General features: G+C 38.6%; 1 protein-coding gene across 2 annotated transcripts in view; it reads left to right on the plus strand.

Moving 5' to 3' along the window:
• Nucleotides 1-18,906, plus strand: part of grm8b (glutamate receptor, metabotropic 8b) — a 145,829-nt gene that overhangs the window by 21,625 nt on the left and 105,298 nt on the right. For both annotated transcript variants that reach the window (XR_011978536.1, XM_072671303.1), the window contains exon 3: nucleotides 15,037-15,253. Coding sequence is in view for 1 of the 2 variants with exons in the window: in XM_072671303.1 (XP_072527404.1) it covers nucleotides 15,037-15,253 (217 nt within the window). In the remaining variant the exon portion in view is untranslated. The remainder of the gene's footprint in view (nucleotides 1-15,036; nucleotides 15,254-18,906) is intronic.

Consider the following 18,906-nt stretch of genomic DNA (forward strand, 5'->3'; position numbering starts at 1 on the left):
ATTTTTTTATAGTGGCCCAAAGGGAGTGTTTCTTCCATATATGCTTCATTCAAAGTATTCCTGTTAGAAATCTGGAGGCTGTATGGAGGCTTGAACAATAACAATGCTTTGTTGTATTTTATGGTCCAGGTATTGGTTACGTTATATCATACACAATTCATCAAAATCCATTAAGAACTAATTGCATACAGGTATTTGCATTCAGCTAATACAACATGCATTACTAAGGTCACTGTGAGAGATTCATTAAGAGCAACTGTATTACTGTATTATCATGCAGTGGAACATGTTCTCTTCTTAGAATTATGTGAGTTAAAGAATCATCCGTTAATGATATAAAGAATCATGCTGTGAAAATGTAATGTTTGAAATCAGTGAAGTCTTGCGTGCAATGGGGCACAATAGTGCTTAACAAATGAGGCAATGCGCAGCTTCCTGATGAAATATTCCACAAATAGGATATAAATAAACCAGTTTTCTATATTTATATGGGTAGATTTAATCAGCCATTTCTATTATTGCCATGCTTTTGATTGCTTGACATCACTATCAAAGGTAATAAAAGTCTTTGATGAGTGGTCACTGGGTGACAGCCTCTCCCTTGGAGCCAACACGCTTCACTCACTCAGTAAAATACGCTGATTAGCTGTGGCATTTTTCATCTTGGCCCATTTCTCTGTCAATTTTGTTATGTCCAACTATCAAGACTAACACTCATGCTTGCTGACAACTGAATACCCTCTCAGAGTACAGTTCAAATCAGGCTGTCCTTTTAGGCTGTGCTTTGTGAGCATATGGGTGCATGTCTTTGTGTGTGTGTGAGAGAGAGAGAGAGAGAGAAAGAGAATGTAGAGGCTGAGGTAGGGGTTTGTTTGGCAGAAACTTTAAAAGGCCAGTGACTATGTTGTGTATGCTTTGGTGATTTGTTTGTTCCCAGATGTGTAAATTGCTCATTTGATTGACAGACTCAGAGTGCTGCTCCTGACGGAGGATCTATGATATAGCAGTGAATATGGAGAGACATTGCCTGCAGACACAACTTAGTGACATCAGTGAGTGCTTTAATGGGTGGCTTAATTGTAAAGTAGATATCCTCATGCTGTGCTGCAGACCTTCTAAGCAGACTTCTGTTTACACATGAAACCACCAGCGTTGAAAATCCTCTTCACGTTCTGCTTCTTATGCTCATCATTTTTGCATTAACATGTGCATTTGTCACTTGAGAATAAGAGTGAGACTATGCTGTGTTTTATATGTACGGTCTATATGAATGTCAGACTTATTGAATTGATTTGCTCCTTATAAGTGGAGCTTTTTTAAAATCACTTCTCTTTTTCCTCTTAAATGTGTCCTAAGTAGCATGAGATCTTTTTTTTACTTTGCTTATTACAAACACAAGAATGTGCAAGAGTGTGGTGGTAATTTGCAGGTTGGTGATGGATGGTACTGTCTCATGCCCTACGAGTCTTACATAACCCAGCCTGGATTTGAGGGAGGCAGTGGAGCTGAGGTTTCCCTTAATTGCTACGTCTTCCTCCATCCTTCCTTCCATTTTGCTCGCCCCCCGATCTCGGAGCTACATTTGTAAATGCCAGCCAAATACCACAGGTATCCGAATGGCTAAGCTTGAGGTGCACTGTGCAACTTTCTGAATTCATTTGTCAATAATGTACCCCAGCCTTTGCCATCTCAGATTTGTGTTATACCACTTCATTAAAGTGGAATTTGCATTTGTTTTCTCTGATTGTTCTTTAAAACTTGTAAATTGTGAAGAAAATTGCATGATTACAGTTTTTTACGGCTGCAAATTAAGACATATGGAAGTGACTTATGGTTTTTACTTAAGGCATTATCTATTGTTCTTGAACTTTCCCCTAAAATGATCTTTTACATTTGTTGCATTTTCATTTGTCACAATTTTTGTGTGTTCGGTGTGTGACTGGACAAGTATCTGAAGTGAACAAATTTTCCCTGGACTGGTAACTGTATAGTTCACTACTTTTTGTAATAGGAAAGTGATTGAAAGTAGAGAAGGTAAATATATTTTGAGTGTGTGGTAAGATTGATAAACCAGGGAGCCACTGAGCAGCACAAAAAATATTTGTTGAAGCCAAGACGTCCAGCATAAATTCTCCTCCATTAGGCACCTAAGGGTAGAGGGCATTAGATCACAGTGAGTGGACTACCGTTGTGACAAAGTGCTTCACCTTGGTTTCCAGAAAATTCCCCATCGAGTTCCATTCAGTGACTGCAGGGGCAATGTAAGTGTAGTACTTTAGGTGAAACATTCTAATGGTTGAGGCCAGAACATCAGGTCTACACTAATAGGTGCAATTAACACCTGTGCAGTATAATAAGCCAGCATAGACTGCATATGCTGAAATCCAGATGGAGGATTTCACCTTATCACAGTTATAAAAAAGGAAAAAAAAATTCCCAAAAGGTTTGTAGGTTTATCTGTGATGAGTCATTTATCTCTTGGGTTTATGTGCCTTACAGACATGGTAGCAAGATTGGAGGATTAAACAGCTCTGAGAGGGAAGAATTCTTCAGGTAACACACTACTCTTTTCTTAGCCATCAGCACTTTCTCACCGTAATGAGATGGTCTGTCGCTTAGCTGTCCCGGGGCTTTGTACTCTGGCCTCACCAATTATACACATGTCCACATTGTTCCTTGTTGGGAATAACACAATCTTGAGTAATTAATGAATGTGTGGCTTTGTGAACATTTTGACTGGCTGCCTGGTTTCATCCAATACACTGTCATTAGTGGCCAAAGGTATTTCTTTTAAATATACAAATAAAGAATAGGTTGTTTGTAAAAATTAAGATCCACATTGAAGTCACAGTAAAATTCACACAGTTTCCCCCCTTACTCTAGATGGAGTAGATCAGCCATATTAAACGTATGTCTTCTTGTGTCTTAGTACAATAACTGTAGCAGCCTATAAGAAACACAGTGTGAACACCATAGAAAGAAAAGGCAGTGGGGACACCTCATATTTTTCAGCCTTCAGAAAAAAGCAATGTCATCCCCCACCCAGCCTAATCCTGTGGTTTACAGAAATGACTACATTCACATTGGTTGAGTTTACATTTGCAACACACCCACAGTACAGCTGACGCTCAGCATTTGAAAGATTTGAAGGTGGAGTAGAACAGTAAGTTAAAAGTTATGAAGGTTACAAGTGAGGATAATATAGTTTTAGCTTACTCTGCTATTTTTTAAAAGCGCTTGGACTTAGCTATATCTTTTGAGGCCAGTGTGTGATGACTTACAGTTCTCCAAATTCAATTTTAATGACTATTGCAGTTTCAGAATTATTCAACTCGTTCATGTTTTCAGTACTTAGTAGAGAACCCTTTTAGTGTTATGACCTGCTGCAAACAGCAACAGCTTCTAGCAGCATTTCTAAAGAATCTTAGCTAATTCCTCATGGGCAGTGGCCTCCAATTCATTAATATTGTTGGGTTTGTGTGCTGCAACCGCCATCTTTATATCCCACCAAAACATTTCTACAGGGTTCAATGGTTCTTCTGAAACAGAGACTTGGTGAACTTTGGGGTATGCTTAGGATCATTGTCCTATTGAAAGGTCCAATAATGCCCAAGAATCAGCTTCCTCACAGATGGCATGACATTTTCTCTTAGGATTTTGTGATATTTGATTGAATCCATCTTGCCCTGCATGCGCTGCAGGTTTATAGTGCCAGAGGAAGGAAAGCAGCCCTAGAGCATTAGACACCATCATGCTCCACTGTAGGCAGGATGTTCTTTTTTAGTATATGCTTCATACAGCTGATCCATGGACCCGATTTCGTTTTTAGAGAACAGAATCTCCAGTGTTCCTTTATCTTTGAACTTGCAAACTATGCATCCAACTATATCTATAAGAACCCTCAGTATATTTGCTCTCTTTCTGCATCCTTTTTCTTGTTTGTGCAGAGCTATGATTTAGACAACTCTCTTGCCATATTATTAACATGCAATTAAACATCACAGTCAACAACCCCCCTAGCCAGTCCAGGTATTTGATGTGTTTTATCTTAAGCACACCTGATGCAACTAATGAAGCCCTTGATTCACCTTGATTTGCAAATGTGTGCTCTTATGAGGGATTCTACCTCTAATTCTGAAACTTTAGTGTGTTGGTTGTGCTGATGTGCTGTTTTTGTTTTGTTTGATGTTTGTTGGTTGATTGCAAACTGCTAAAAGTTTGTACATTTTGTTAATAAACTTGATTTGCAACATATATTGCAGATGCCTGGATGAATGACAGAGTATGTAACAAGTTAAAAGTTAGTTTTAGTCAGCCAGTGAGAGAAAGCAGCCAATTATCAGTCAGTCCTCCTCAAATCTTGTAAACATGTTGCTTCACATTATATAACTTTAAGTAAACCCTGTATGTAATCTGTTTCAAGTAGGGCTGCAACAATGAAACTATAAATCGATAATAATCGATTATTAAAAGTGTTGGCAACAAATTTCATTCCGAAAAGAAGGTTTGGCTTAAATCCTCAAAAGTGTGGAAGCACTGTCACTACAATATCCCGAGTTTGTTCAGTTTTGAAGTGAGAAAACATAACGGCACATTCACACTATGCGAACCGGCCACATGCTGTTTTAGCTTGTTAACTGGACAATGACAGTGATACAGTATGTGTGTGTGTGTTTGAGTTACTTTTATTATCAGTTTAATTCACTTAAGCAGTGTTTTAATGTGCTTTGCAAAAACATGTAACTTGTACACAATGGTGGTAATTAATGATTAATCTTCAGGTTTTAAGTATGAGTGAAGATACTACATACAAACTAAAGGCAATTCATCCTGTCTCACTCCAGTACAGTGCAATGTTTGCATCAGCAATGCCCTTATTTTTCTTTATTATTTAATTTATTTTTACATTTATGAATACATTTGACTTAATGTAATAATTGAATCTATTATAATTTAATTATTGAACACACTTGTTTGCTCTGTTATTCAATGTTCTATTTTCAAATAAAGACATGGAAATATATTTGTAATTAATTAATTAATTTATTTATTTATTTATTTGTAATCCGATTAATCGATTAATCGAAAACAACAACAAAAAATCGACAGATTAATCAAAGATTAAAATAATCATTAGTTGCAGCCCTAGTTTCAAGCAGCACTAAAACATCATGCAACCATGAAAAAAACAAACAACCAAGTATATATATATATATATATATATATATATATAATATATAAATATGAATATATATTCGTATGTTATATAGTGAACAGCATGAACAGGAGAATAAGCTTTTGTAAAAGTCATTGCCTAGAGACATCCAATAATTTTAGTGTGCAGTATGAATACTTTATTCTCATTCGGTTGCAATTAAAATGATGATGCTTTTCAAAGTATTGAATTGAAAGAAGTGATACTATTCAAACTACTGCCTATAGCTTATCCAGTCACACATCATCATGTCAACATCCTCGTTGCTCCTCCAAGTACGAGGCCTGAGGAACTTATCATTTCGTGGCTCTTACACCACATTTACTGCACACAGCCTTTTGCAGGCGACCCAAAAAAAGTTCGGCTTGGCAGATATCTTTCTGTGATGCCCAGGAGGGGGGACTTATGCTAATGCCATCTCTAAATCATCAGCCTCGCCTTTGAGAGAGCAAATCCTGTTTGCTTCTTCATGCTGACAGAATCTCAGTGAAATGTTCTGATCCCCCAGGCCTTTGCCTCATTATCACCCCCTTAAATCGCATTCACTCATTTGGGTTATCATTATTAGTTTGTCTTCTGCCATCTTTGCTAATCAACCAATTGTACCCCAATTCTTTGATGAGATTATTTGCAGTAGTCCTGTTTGATGTTTAAATTAGGGAAATAATTATCTAACTCCTCAAGCTGTAACACTTTGAAATTCACCTTGGCGATGCACTGTAACAAGAAGCACGGAGGAGGGCAAAAACGGCTTCCAGTTAACTGGGTTATTTTTGTTTATGGGTTGAACTTCAAATATGCCTAGTGACTCGGCCAGGGTGACTGACAGAGGCATGTAGGACAAGGGGTTTGCCATCAATAGCAGTGAAGGGTGACTCGGATGGCCGGATTAGACTGGAAGAAACGGTTTCTAAAGCTTTCTTTTTCACTTTCTCTGAATCCTGAGTGAGTCTCACTACAACCTAGCACACTGTCCTCTGAGACATGAGGGAGCAAGAAAAATTGGACCTCTGTGGAATAGACAAACAGCAAGACATTTTGTTAGATTATAACAATACAAATGCAGTGCCTACACATCTGAAAACCTAAAAAATACTAATCTTTTTGTAACTATATGGGACTATATATTTTTTCTTGGCACAGGTTAAGCCAAGGTTTGGGGTAAATTACAGGATTCCCCACATAAAATCCCTTAAGTATTGGTGGGCATCATTTATTATTATTGCTTTACTCGTTTCGTCAGCTTAGGCTTTTCTTATTTGGTCTGATTTTGTCTGTAAATGAGCTTTCTCAATCTTAAATAAACAGCATTAATTACTTGTGGCACGAAGGGCTGAGTTATCTCCTCGAGCAGAATGTTTGCAGTTATATTTGCTCCATGCGAAAATGGCACTTACATCAGTGCTTGCGTCACATTTTTTTCCTAGCGCACCGGCAAATTGTCCAAAATTATCCCAACACTTAACATGGCTCAGTTAGCAGACACTGAATGCAGGTGCAAAGTTTCCCCTCTGAACTGAAGGTGAGAGACATAGACAGCAGCAAAAGCATGGTTCCACACTTCAACTCAGACAGCAGTCTCTGGAGAGCACGCGCTTTCAAACGGAGGTGTGAAGCTGATAATGGCACACAATGGCAGTTCACACATGCAATGTGTTTGCGTGGTGCAATACCAGGCTGAACGAGAATTACTTTCTAACCAGTACAGAAAGTCAATGGATATCTATACAGTCAAGTGCATAAGTATTTGCACAGAGGCACATCATTTTGTACACCACCTCATTAAATTTGAAATGAAGCAAGAATTGACTGACATGTAGACTTTTAGCTTTAGTTCAAGGGGTTAATATAAATCTATATTTTATTTCTACAGGCCCAAAAGTTACTGCACAAGCTTACAATTATAAATGAAGGTGTTATAATACTTGAAGTTTCCTAATTTAAAGTTGCTGTTTGTTTGTGTATCTTCCTGCCTTTAGCTTTTGTCTTTAGTAAGTGAAAAACATGCACATGACTGACATTTAAGAACATTCAATTTCTTCCCCTTAAGAAACTTTTGGGTATGTTTTGGGTTATTATGGATCATATGATGAGGTGCCATCCTGTCACATTTGCAGCATTTGAATGAATCTGAGCAGAAAGTATAGCTCTGTACACTTCAAAATCCACCCTGCAACTCAGCAATTTTTTATCTTCAATAAAAAAAAACAGTGACCCAGTCCTATGGACAGCCATACATGCCCACGCAATAACAGTGCCTCCACCATGTTTGACAAATGATGCAGCATTGCTTGAGATCTCAATTTAACCCACTTTCTACCCATTCTGAAAGGCTAATTTCCCATCCCCCTTGATAGGAACTCCCCTTATCACTAGCAATTCCCCCTACACTATGAGGGTGAAGACGACACATGTGGAGTCCGCCACTGCCTCTTTTCAAAATGCTGCTGATGCTGCACTGCTAGGCAGCCAGAGCGCTCAGAGCAAAGTGTGAATTGTAAAACCTCTTCTATTAAATCTGAAAGTCTACAATCTCCATTTCAAATCCACTGGTGAGATGGTGTACAGAGGCAAAAATGTGTCATGCACAATTCTCATTTTGTGGTAATTTGTGCAAAACCTTTTAAACTGACCATTCTTAATGACCTGTCTGTCACAATGTAGATGGTAAGCCTCATGACTTAGAGTCTATTTCCATCAAAAATAACCCTATAAAAGTTTGCTACCTACATGTAACTTGGTGGATTGGTAAATGGTAAATGGAAAAGCCATTCTGGATTCTTTGTTTTATGGTCTTCTAGCTAAGCTGAACAACAACAAGACGCTAAATCTGATAAATACAGACAAAAGTGGTTTTAACGCACGATTAGACGTTTTAGGCTCCTAAAATGTCTTATGAACAGAATTGTGCACAAAATCAATATGAGAAACCTTTTCGTCTGTGTCAGCTGAGGTGTGTGTGTATACAATGGGTCTAATATATATTTTGCTACTGAATGGAGTTTTATGGGAGCGGGGTGGTTTTATTTGAGTTTGCTAAAGAGATTAATTAAGCAATTGCCTAGAAATATTTAGAAGAGCTCAAATGTGAATTGATGTGAATTTTCCCTTTAATACAGGCTATACTTCTATACTTGATGTCTTTAATTGGCTTGCTAAAAAAAGGTTCTTTCATATATCAAAACCAGGTTCTAACTGTGGCACAGAATAATGTCAGATGGGAACATCAGTACTACTGTGCCATCTGTTCCCTGAAGCCATTTATACAGCTTTACGCTGTATATAAAATCCCCTTTGCAGAATTAACCGGTTCTGCATGCTTTTTCCATTACAAACACAGTCATTTCCACAGTTTTTTCTGCACATTACATGCACAGTATGATATTGACAGTTGATTGTAACATAGGAGTAGCAATGATATTAAATTAAACAGTACATTAATTGTGCTGTCAGGTCTCGGATCCAACATCTAAGTAGACTTGACACTGAACAAGTTGCAAATTTGCATCTTCTAATGTTGCATCTATTACAAATACCAGTCGATCACGTTGGACTATTTAAATTTACATTGATGGCATTTTGCAGTTTTTCTTTTCCAAAAATATCCCTAGTTATTGTGAGTATGCTAAAGATACATACTGACAATAACTATGATAAATGGACAAATGCAATGAGACATTCACCTCTTATTCATTTAATTCAGGTGTTTCATTCAGTTCCATTACCACAGGTATATAAAATCAAGCACCTACCCGTGCAGTTTGCCTTTACAAACGTTTGTGAAAGAATGGGTCGTTCTAAAGAGCTCACTGAATTCCAGCATGGTACTGTAGCAGGATGTCAGAAGTCAATTTCTTCCCTCCTAGATATTCTATAATCAAGTGAGAATGGTATTGTTGAAAACTGGAAGCCTTTAGGAACCACAGTAATTCTAAGCTATGAAGTGTCAGATCAGGTAAAGTTATAGAGGGGGTCATCAAGTGCACAATGTCACCAATGCTCTGCTGACTCAATAACTGTAAAGACCTGAGGTTGCTGTTAAGAGCTGCAAAGAGAGGACTTACTCTATAATAATGCCTGTGGATTTAGAATGGGATATCATCAAAGCTGTAGGTGTAATGTGTAGGTGTTCCAATATTTTTGTCCATATAGTATACCTCTAAGCTTAGATACTGGCAATATATACATGAATGAAACAAAGTAAGAAATTCACTTGCAAGTGTAGTGTTTAGCTTTAATGAGTGCAAGATTATTGCTGAATTTAGTGCTCTTCAGTGAGCATTTGAAGACAGCAAGCAAGTGTTCTAACCCCTAGTGGAAGTTAATTTAACCACCTTGGTGCCAAAAAAATAGCTGGTTGTCCATGTGTCATGTGCTGAGGCATCTGAAGAATAGTGGCCCAAGTTGAACTGTACTTGAAGCTTAAAGGGCACTTGGATCAGGTTTTGATCATTCCCTTCATTTGACTTTGTAGCCAGCATCAGAGGTTTCAATCTAATATGGGCAGATACAGGAAGTCAATGAAGTACAAAAGTGACATGGCTAAACTTTGGAAGTTAGAAGACAAGTTGTGTTGTTGCGTTCTGGATCATTTACAAGGGCCTGATAGCACACATAGAAAGACCAGTCAGGAGTCAAGCCTTGATATTACAAGGGACAGAACAAGCACCTTGGTAGCCTCGCTAGAGAGAAAGGGTAAAATTTTCCAAATGTGTTGAAAGAGTAATCTACATGATCATTGCAATAAGAATAGCTGGTCATCCACAATGATTCCATTATGCTCCTGCAACTGAAATGACCAGAGAGAGGACCTGCAGTTCCTGGGATTTACAGTAGCTTAGTCTTTCTGGGGTTAAGCTGGTTAAGGTGGTGGGCTGCCATGCATGGCAAGATGTCATAGTGACATGCTGAGATACAAAAAGTTGGTGTCATCAGGATGTATAGTTGAAGCCAGAATGTAGTTGTATATAGTTGAATCCATGAGAGGATATTATTATATATATATATATATATATATATATATATATATATATATATATATATATAACAAGAGAGCGGGTGTAGGGTGGAAACAGAGGAGGAGTAGTATCGGGTTCCAAGTATCGGGTTCTACGAGACACTGGTGGAGAGTCTGCCTGGTGCAGTTAAGAACCCCTTCCAGGATAGCTGAAATAATGTTGCTACTGATATGCAGGACCGGTGACTGGACTGGAGGATCTTGTGGTCAATTGTATCAAAGGCTGCAGAGAGATCAAGAAGATTCAGCACTGCTGACAGTTTGGCAGCTCTTGCAGTGTTGAGCTTCTCTGAAACTGCGAGGAAGGCAGTTTCTGTAAAATGCACAGTTTTGAAGCCAGACTGGTTGGAGTGCTGGAGGTTGTTCTGATTGAGAAAGAGAGACAGTTGGTTGGTTGTTCAAGACAATCTTTGAGAGGAAAAAAACAATGAAATGTCTGTAGTCTCTAGTACAGTGGGGAAAAAAGTATTTAGTCAGTCACCAAGCAAGTTCTCCCACTTAAAAAGATGAGAGAGGCCTGTAATAGACCACATAGGTAGACCTCAACTATGAGAGACAAAATGAGAAAAGAAATTCTGAAAATCACATTGTCTGATTTTTAAAGAATTTATTTGCAAATAATGGTGGAAAATAAGTATTTAATCAATAACAAAAGTTCACCTCAATACTTTGTAATATATCCTTTGTTGGCAATGACAGAGGTCAAACGTTTTCTGTAAGTCTTCACAATGTTGGCACACACCGTTGCTGGTATGTTGGCCCATTCCTCCATGCAGATCTCCATGCAGTGATGTTTTGGGGCTGTTGGCGGGCAACACAGACTTTCAACTCCCTCTAAAGGTTTTCTATGGGGTTGAGATCTGGAGACTGGCTAGGCCACTCCAGGACCTTGAAATGCTTCTTACAAAGCCACTCCTTTGTTGCCCTGGCAGTGTGCTTGGGATCATTGTCATGCTGAAAGACCCAGCCACGTTTCATCTTCAGTGCCCTTGCTGATGGACAGAGGTTTGCACTCAAAATCTCACAATACATGGACCCATTCTTTCTTTCATGTACACGGACCAGTCGTCCTAGTCCCTTTGCAGAGAAACAGCCCCAAAGCATGATGTTGCCACCCCCATGCTTCACAGTTGGTATGGTGCTCTTTGGATGCAACTCAGCATTCACTCTCCTCCAAACACAACGAGTTGTGTTTGTACCAAACAGTTCTACTTTGGTTTCATCTGACCATAAGACATTCTCCCAATACTCTTCCGGAACATCCAAATGCTCTCTAGCAAACTTCAGACGCGCCCGGATATGTACTGGCTTAAGCAGGGGAACCCGTCTGGCACTGCAAGATCAGAGTCCCTGGCGGCGTAGTGCGTTACTGATGGTAGCCTTTGTAACGTTGGTCCCAGCTTTCTGCAGGTCATTCACTAGGTCCCCCCGTGTGGTTCTGGGATTTTTGCTCACCGTTCTTGTGATCATTTTGACCCCACGGGCTGAGATCTTGCGTGGAGCCCCTGATTGAGGGAGATTAGCAGTGAATCTTGTAGGTCTCCCATTTTCTGATTATTGCTCCCACAGTCTCACACCAAGCTGCTTGCCTATTGCAGATTCAGTCTTCCCAGCCTGGTGCAGGTATACAATTTTGTTTCTGGTGTCCTTCGACAGCTCTTTGGTCTTCACCATAGTGGAGTTTGGAGTGTGACTGTTTGAGGTTGTGGGCAGGTGTCTTTTATACTGTTAACCAGTTCAAACAGGTGCCATTAATTCAGGTAATGAGTGGAGGACAGAGAAGCCTCTTAAAGAAGAAGTTACAGGTCTGTGACAGCAAGAAATCTTGCTTGTTTGTAGGTGACCAAATACTTATTTTCCACCATTATTTGCAAATAAATTCTTTAAAAATCAGACAATGTTATATTTTTAGAATTCATTCAACTCTTAGTTGAGGTCTACCTATGATGTCAATTACAGGCCTCTCTCATTTTTTTAAGTGAGAGAACTTGCACAATTGGTGACTGACTAAATACTTTTTTCCCCCACTGTATGTAGTGGTACATGACCTGATTACAAGGTGCTGTTTAGGATAAGTGTGATGAAAGTAAGAAAGTCCTGAGCCTAGAGTACAGGTGGTTGGATTATTAGTGTGAGAAGTTGTAGGTCATCATCTTTGGTAAAAGCAGAGAAACAAACGAGACAAGTATAAAAAGAATTAACTTAAAAAGCAAAGCTACAGAATTTGACATCACATTTAGGGAGATATGGACATAGACTGCCCATTAACTGTGCCTTACCATGTTATTTTTACCATCTCCCCATTTTTTTCTTCCCTCCCATAGTCGTATAGTACCGTCTCTTACTGCCACATACATTGACTGTGTGGTATGACCTTGCATTCACTGATAAACATGAAAAATGTATACAAGAATATAATGCACATGAAAAGTGTATACATGAAAGTGGTTCCCAGTAAGGCCTTTGATTGAGACAAATCTTTGAGGGGATCAGTTTTACATCTGATCCCAAATGTAAGCATCTACATTTTTGTGATTTTCACTTTGGCATATTTTGAACATAGTCTTTCCTTCTTCTGCCAGATACAAGTTGGACATACAAGGTTTCGGAGTGACAGTGTCAATAAATAGGAACACTGAACAAGTATGGGATAAAGAGACAGAATGAAATGTAGAGATTTACAGACTGGTGTCTGCATAAGAACATCTCAGTATCATAATCTCATTCCGTGCCGCGGTTGATGTGGATATGCGAGCAGTGAAGGAGGCGTGTGTTTGTGTGCGTGAGGCGCATTTGTCAGATAAAGAGGGAAAAAAGAGAAAAAATAATGAAAGACTGAAAGATTGAGTACAAACATCTATCTGTGCACAGCAATTTGTGTCCACCCCTCTTGGAGGTAGTGTTTTAAATAAAGGTCATCTGAGAGGTTAATTAGCACTGTCTTAATGTAATCTATCAGTAGTGAGTTGCTTTTCTACATCTGACAGCTCCATTATGGAGCCAAACACAGACGACTATGTGCATTCTCAACTTAGACAAAAGAGATAATAGGTAAACAAAGGATTATGAACATAATTCAAGTTAATGCAGCTTAAATTCTGAAATGAGCGTGAACTAGAAAGAATTGCTATGAAGATATGTAGGATTAATGGTCTATATATAGTGCTTGACTACAACCTTGCGATGTAAGCTGTGAAAAGGTGAAAACCATGTGCTGCATCCAGAGGCATGCTTTTACACTCCAGTCCTGATATCCCTACTCATTGTCTACCACCCAGAGTGAAGACATCTGGATGACCACAGTAACAGTGCAGGGCAGAATTAGTTCATGATTTATCGCTCATGCTCTCTGCAGTCCTGAAGAAGCCAAACTGCAGACAGTCAAGTGGTTCTTTCAAGCTAACAATCGGCTTATTTTTCAGATCGTATGCCACACTGCTGTCATTGGCCCTGCATTGCATATCGCAATTAGTCTGGTTTTTTGGCAAAGTTTGTTACTGTTGAGAAATTAAAGACCTTATTTTGCTTGTGGTTTAAGGTTTATTGACAATCTCTCTTTTGTCCATGAAACATTAAAGCAAAATAATACTGATTGAGATTTCAATGATCACTCACTTGAGCTTAGACCTAATCTTTTAGAGAACAAATAATTCATCCAACCTGACAGCCTTTTTGACCGGCCCCGCCAGTGAGTACTGATTCATTTCTACCAATTCAAATTGCTTTCATTTGATGGAAAGAAGCAACTAATTTCCCCTGGACCAAACATTTCAGGCCCAGCACATATTAAATGTGCACAGTCTCCAAACCTGTCAAATTTCTCCCTCGTGACTTTAAATTGAGTGAAAGGTCTGCTATGGGAAGGGTTGTGTTAAAGCATTTCATTTGCAGCGTCGTCAGCAGAACTCAACCTTCTGCTCACATGTACCAGCTCTCTCCATCCCGCCCTTATCTTCACACACATGTTTGCGCACATACTTTACAGTTTATTGGCTGCTTCACTCATCTGTGGTATTTATATTTAAAAGCATGCAGTTTTAGGGTAGAGGGTGAGAGGGCGGTGGTGGACCTGCGTGACCGGGCGGTGAGTGGCATTTGTATTGCTGGTGGGTTCTCCTTCTGTCTCTTGCACCGAATGCCGATGAGCTCAGCCTCTGGGGCTCCGGCCGACAGCCTGGCCTTTTGGCTGAGGAGAAATCAATCAGACCGTCAATTGCCTCCAAAGAGCCATTATCCAGCTTGCCTCTCTGCCGGCCAGAACCCCCACATCCCACATCTCTCTACACTCTTACCTGCTGCTGGTATCCCATATGTATGTAATGGGTTCATGTTCCTGAATATATGTAAACTATAGCTGAGAATTCAGATAAATTTTGATATTCATGCATCCATTATATTTAATGAATAAATGATGATTGAAGAAGAAAAGCAATTTAAATATCATAAACTAATGGTGAAAAAAACAAGATTGTTGTACTGCATTTTTACACCTGTGAACTATACCTGCACTGCTGTTGTGCAATGAATATCCGAATAGTGATTTCAGTATTCAAATACTGACACATGGAATGGTTACGTGACCCATGCACATCCCCAATGAAACATTCAGAGGCTGTAAAGTCTTGCATTATGATACAGAATGTGTATGAGACCGCAAATAATGTTATTTCCGTTGCATCTTTGACATGATCATATTTAATAGGGTTCTCTTGATTTCACTGCTATCACCTCATTGTAAGAATCACTGACTGCAAATTCTGTAAAATTATCATTTTTCACAGAACTTTGATTTTCTCCTCCACAGATCCCTCAGATTAGCTATGCATCAACTGCACCTGAGCTAAGCGACAACACCCGCTACGACTTCTTCTCCCGTGTGGTGCCACCTGACTCCTACCAGGCTCAGGCCATGCTGGACATCGTCACGGCCATGGGCTGGAACTATGTCTCCACACTGGCATCTGAGGGAAACTACGGAGAAAGTGGCGTTGAGGCCTTTGTTCAGATCTCTCGGGAAACTGGTGGGTAAAACAGTTACTAAATGCACTGAAACTCTTTCTGCTCTCTGATCCTGCTTTACAGTAGCTGCGTTGTGATTTTAGTTTGTTAACATAACGCAAAATTATGATATAATGTTATTGTTTTATTGGAGGTTGGTTTTGGCTGTTGTAGTTGTTTTGTTGTAGTTGTACTGATGAAACTTGGTTGTCCTCAAATGTACCTGTCAGAAACTCTTTAAATAGAAAAGAAGGTGGGCTAAATCCGAATCTGATGAGCTATGCATCATGCAGGCTCATTGTAGTCAGCCTTTTATGTGTTTGTTGAACACTGTCGACATAAGACATTTCAGAAACTGGATATATTACATGGTCTGACAAAAAGATGATAGAGCATTTGCTGTCTCAACAGAAGAACCCTTGAAGGGCCAGTCAGTTTAAAGAAATGCAGAGGTCCTACTTTGAGGACATGTCTAAAAAGCTGCATATTCATCCATTTCTGCTTCCTATAAACCCAGTCTCAGAGACGGGTGAAAGTCCACTACTAAAGCTGGCAGAGCATATAATGTCATAATGTTTGTGATTATTTTGAAACATCAGTGAGCTAGAGGAATATGATTTTCTACATATTTTTCTACAATAATCATTGAAATTGAAAGTGTAACAAAAATATTGCATTAAATGGAATTAACTGGAATTACATGCATTTTTACAGACCCTTTATGTTCATAGTCTTAAGAGTAAAGTAATTCTTTTGGATAAAAAAAAATCTTTGTAGTCAGTGACTGCCTCAAGTCTGAAAAACATGGACATCACTAAATTCTGAGCTTCCTCCCTTGAGATGCTTCGCCAGGCCTTTACTGCATCCACCTTCAGTTGCTGCTTATTTGTTGATCTTTTTTTATATGTTTCCTAGCAGTGTAATAGTCTATTCTTACCTTTCTGCTCGAGTGTTACCAGTGGTTTGCTTGCACTGCAATGTTGTAGCCACCTACTACCTTTGGTTTTCTTGGCTAGACTAGATATTGTGAAAGGTGTTTTCCCTTACCCTAGAAAGAATTTCTCCTTTACTTGTCTTCTGTGTTTTTTTGGGGGGATTGCCAGTGCATTCTTTGTTTTAAGGAATGAACTAAATAGTAGGTTTGCTTTGTCACCTCTTTGGACCACACATTAAGAGTTCCCATTGCACTACCAAAAGCCAATTCAACACTTGGAACCAACTCAATACCTTTTTATATTCTCAATTTGTCATGCAATAGCAAGTATGCTGGCTGCATATTACCTTTAAGCCTTTGAAAATCAAGGGACTATGTATAAAAGTAATTCCTAAACAGTTAAAACTGAAAGTCTACACTTCAATCACATCTTGGTTTCATAGCAATATATCAAATCTATTAAGGTGGACAGTGGCAACATGAAAAAAAAAGGTTACTCTTCAAATACTTAACATGCTCATAGGATAGCAGTATAACAGACCGCTCCAGTAATATTCAGCTATGCTTTACTGAAGGATTCACAGGAAAATTGTAACAAAGTAAAGGATAGGCCACTTGAACATCTGTTATCATCATTACACTCACACACATAAAGTTTCATTCGATTGTAACAACTCCTTCTTGGTGTGTTGCTTGTTTGGGCAATGAGTGTATTTATGTAAATGTTAAGTTAAGGATATGCTAACCCTCTAACAGCCATCTATAAGGACAACAACAGAGTGTTACAGAGATTTATTTATTTATATACTTTAACCTGAAGTTCCTCATTAACTCTTATTTTCTACAGTGTGTTCTCAATATCTATTGGCAGCATTTTCTTTCTGACGTATCAGTATGATGGAGTGGAGAGGAGTTGGTGCAAGACCAGGGCCAGTCACAGTTGCACACTGATGTAATTTATTAAGAGTGAAGAGGGGAGGGAACACTGGGCCGTAATGATGCATGTGAACATAATTATGGGGACAGATTTGGTAATGGACTTGCCAACCGGCCCCTCACGCATACACAACTGTTTGCCAAGAGAGGGGTATTGTAATGAAATCATGCTCCCCTTATGCTACGTGATTGATTTATTATTGCAGCGTACCACACTTGCACTCTTGTAGACACTGGGCTTCTGCATTAATTATGTTGTAATTATGGAATTAAAATTCATAAACTGAGCCATGCATGTGAGTGATTAACAGTTTGCACCGTATCTCTAGGCTCATTAAGAGAGCAAGAGAAAGAATATGCGCATGTGTGTGTGTGTGTCCATATCTGAGAGTAGTTGTGCATTCATGTCTGGTATGTGTCTAAATATGTAGCTGTCTTTATGAAGAAGAAAGGAAAATGTGGGTGTTGTTGAATCTATGTTGATGCTCTTTGTGTTGGAGCACTACAGTATTTACATCAAAGGAAAATGTGACACACTCCAAGCAATAAGATATTTCATGCTCAAAGATAAAATGCAGTAGTTTTTACAAATAGTCTGAAACAGAGCTTTTGCTCTTCATTAAGAATTAAGTGTCATTTATCACCAAAGCTACACACAGGGAAAAAAGCATTATAATTACACTCAACAGTATTGATACATTTATTTCAGATAATTATTATAATATATAATACATGTATTTATAAACGTACTTATTTATATTGAGATTTTCTTATTTAGATTTCAGATTAAAGTAGCCATTTGATACAACAGCTTTAAGTTTAGGGATAGCATAAAGCCACTTTTTTCATTTTCTGTTGCCAATATTAAAATCAGGTAAAATCAGCTGATACCAATCCAATATTTTTCCCTTAACTGTAGAGCTTTAAAATGAGCTGGTTTTGCATTATTGGTATTTTTTGTGAGATGATCATCTGAAACTAGCCTATTGTGCACTATTGTAACCATAATAAATGAAAACAGTCCGCATCAATGATCAGCATCAACTGTGTCCATTCAACAGCTAGACATCTCAGCCCAGACTTTGGATGAGTGCTTTCTCTATCATCACAGTGTAATCTGTACGTATACAGAGAATGCTGAATTTGTGCTCTACTGTACTCTATTATTTTTTTCTCCTACTTCCACTTTTACTTCACTACACATTTTGGATGAGTTTAATACTTTTACTTTGTTCCATTTCCGTTATTCGTTACAATTATAAAAATGGTACAAATAATTTCAAAGCCATATTATCACAGCCAGAGAGCTAGATGGCACTGTCACTGGGTTTGATGAAGCCGCCTCAACATTGAGCAGAACAAGCGATAAAGCCATGAGCGAGCATGCTGCCGCTCTTTCTTTCACTCTGCTGCTGCATTGAGGACACTAACACTAGAGCTTTGTTAGTTTATTTAGAGATTGTAGAACCAGCAGAAGAAACACCATCTTCGCCACCTTTAGCTTCCCGTGATCGTGGAACTAATCACTTTTATTTTACATAAGAAATAACACAATACTTGTACTTCTACTTTCAGTACTTAAGTAGTACATTTTAGAATAAATTACTTCCTTAAGTACAAAAATGTTGAATACTTTAGTACTTTTACTTAAGTATGGAGCTTAAAGAACACTTCTACTTTTACTCATGTTACTTTTTTGACAGAGCACTTACACTTTTACTCAAGTTTGGGTCTCTAGTACTTTATACATATCTGTACATATGTAAACTACACATTTCAAAGCAGCAGTATTAATGAGTAGTGCCA

This window comes from Salminus brasiliensis, chromosome 2 (assembly GCF_030463535.1).
Source record: "Salminus brasiliensis chromosome 2, fSalBra1.hap2, whole genome shotgun sequence".
Taxonomy (NCBI): domain Eukaryota; kingdom Metazoa; phylum Chordata; class Actinopteri; order Characiformes; family Bryconidae; genus Salminus; species Salminus brasiliensis.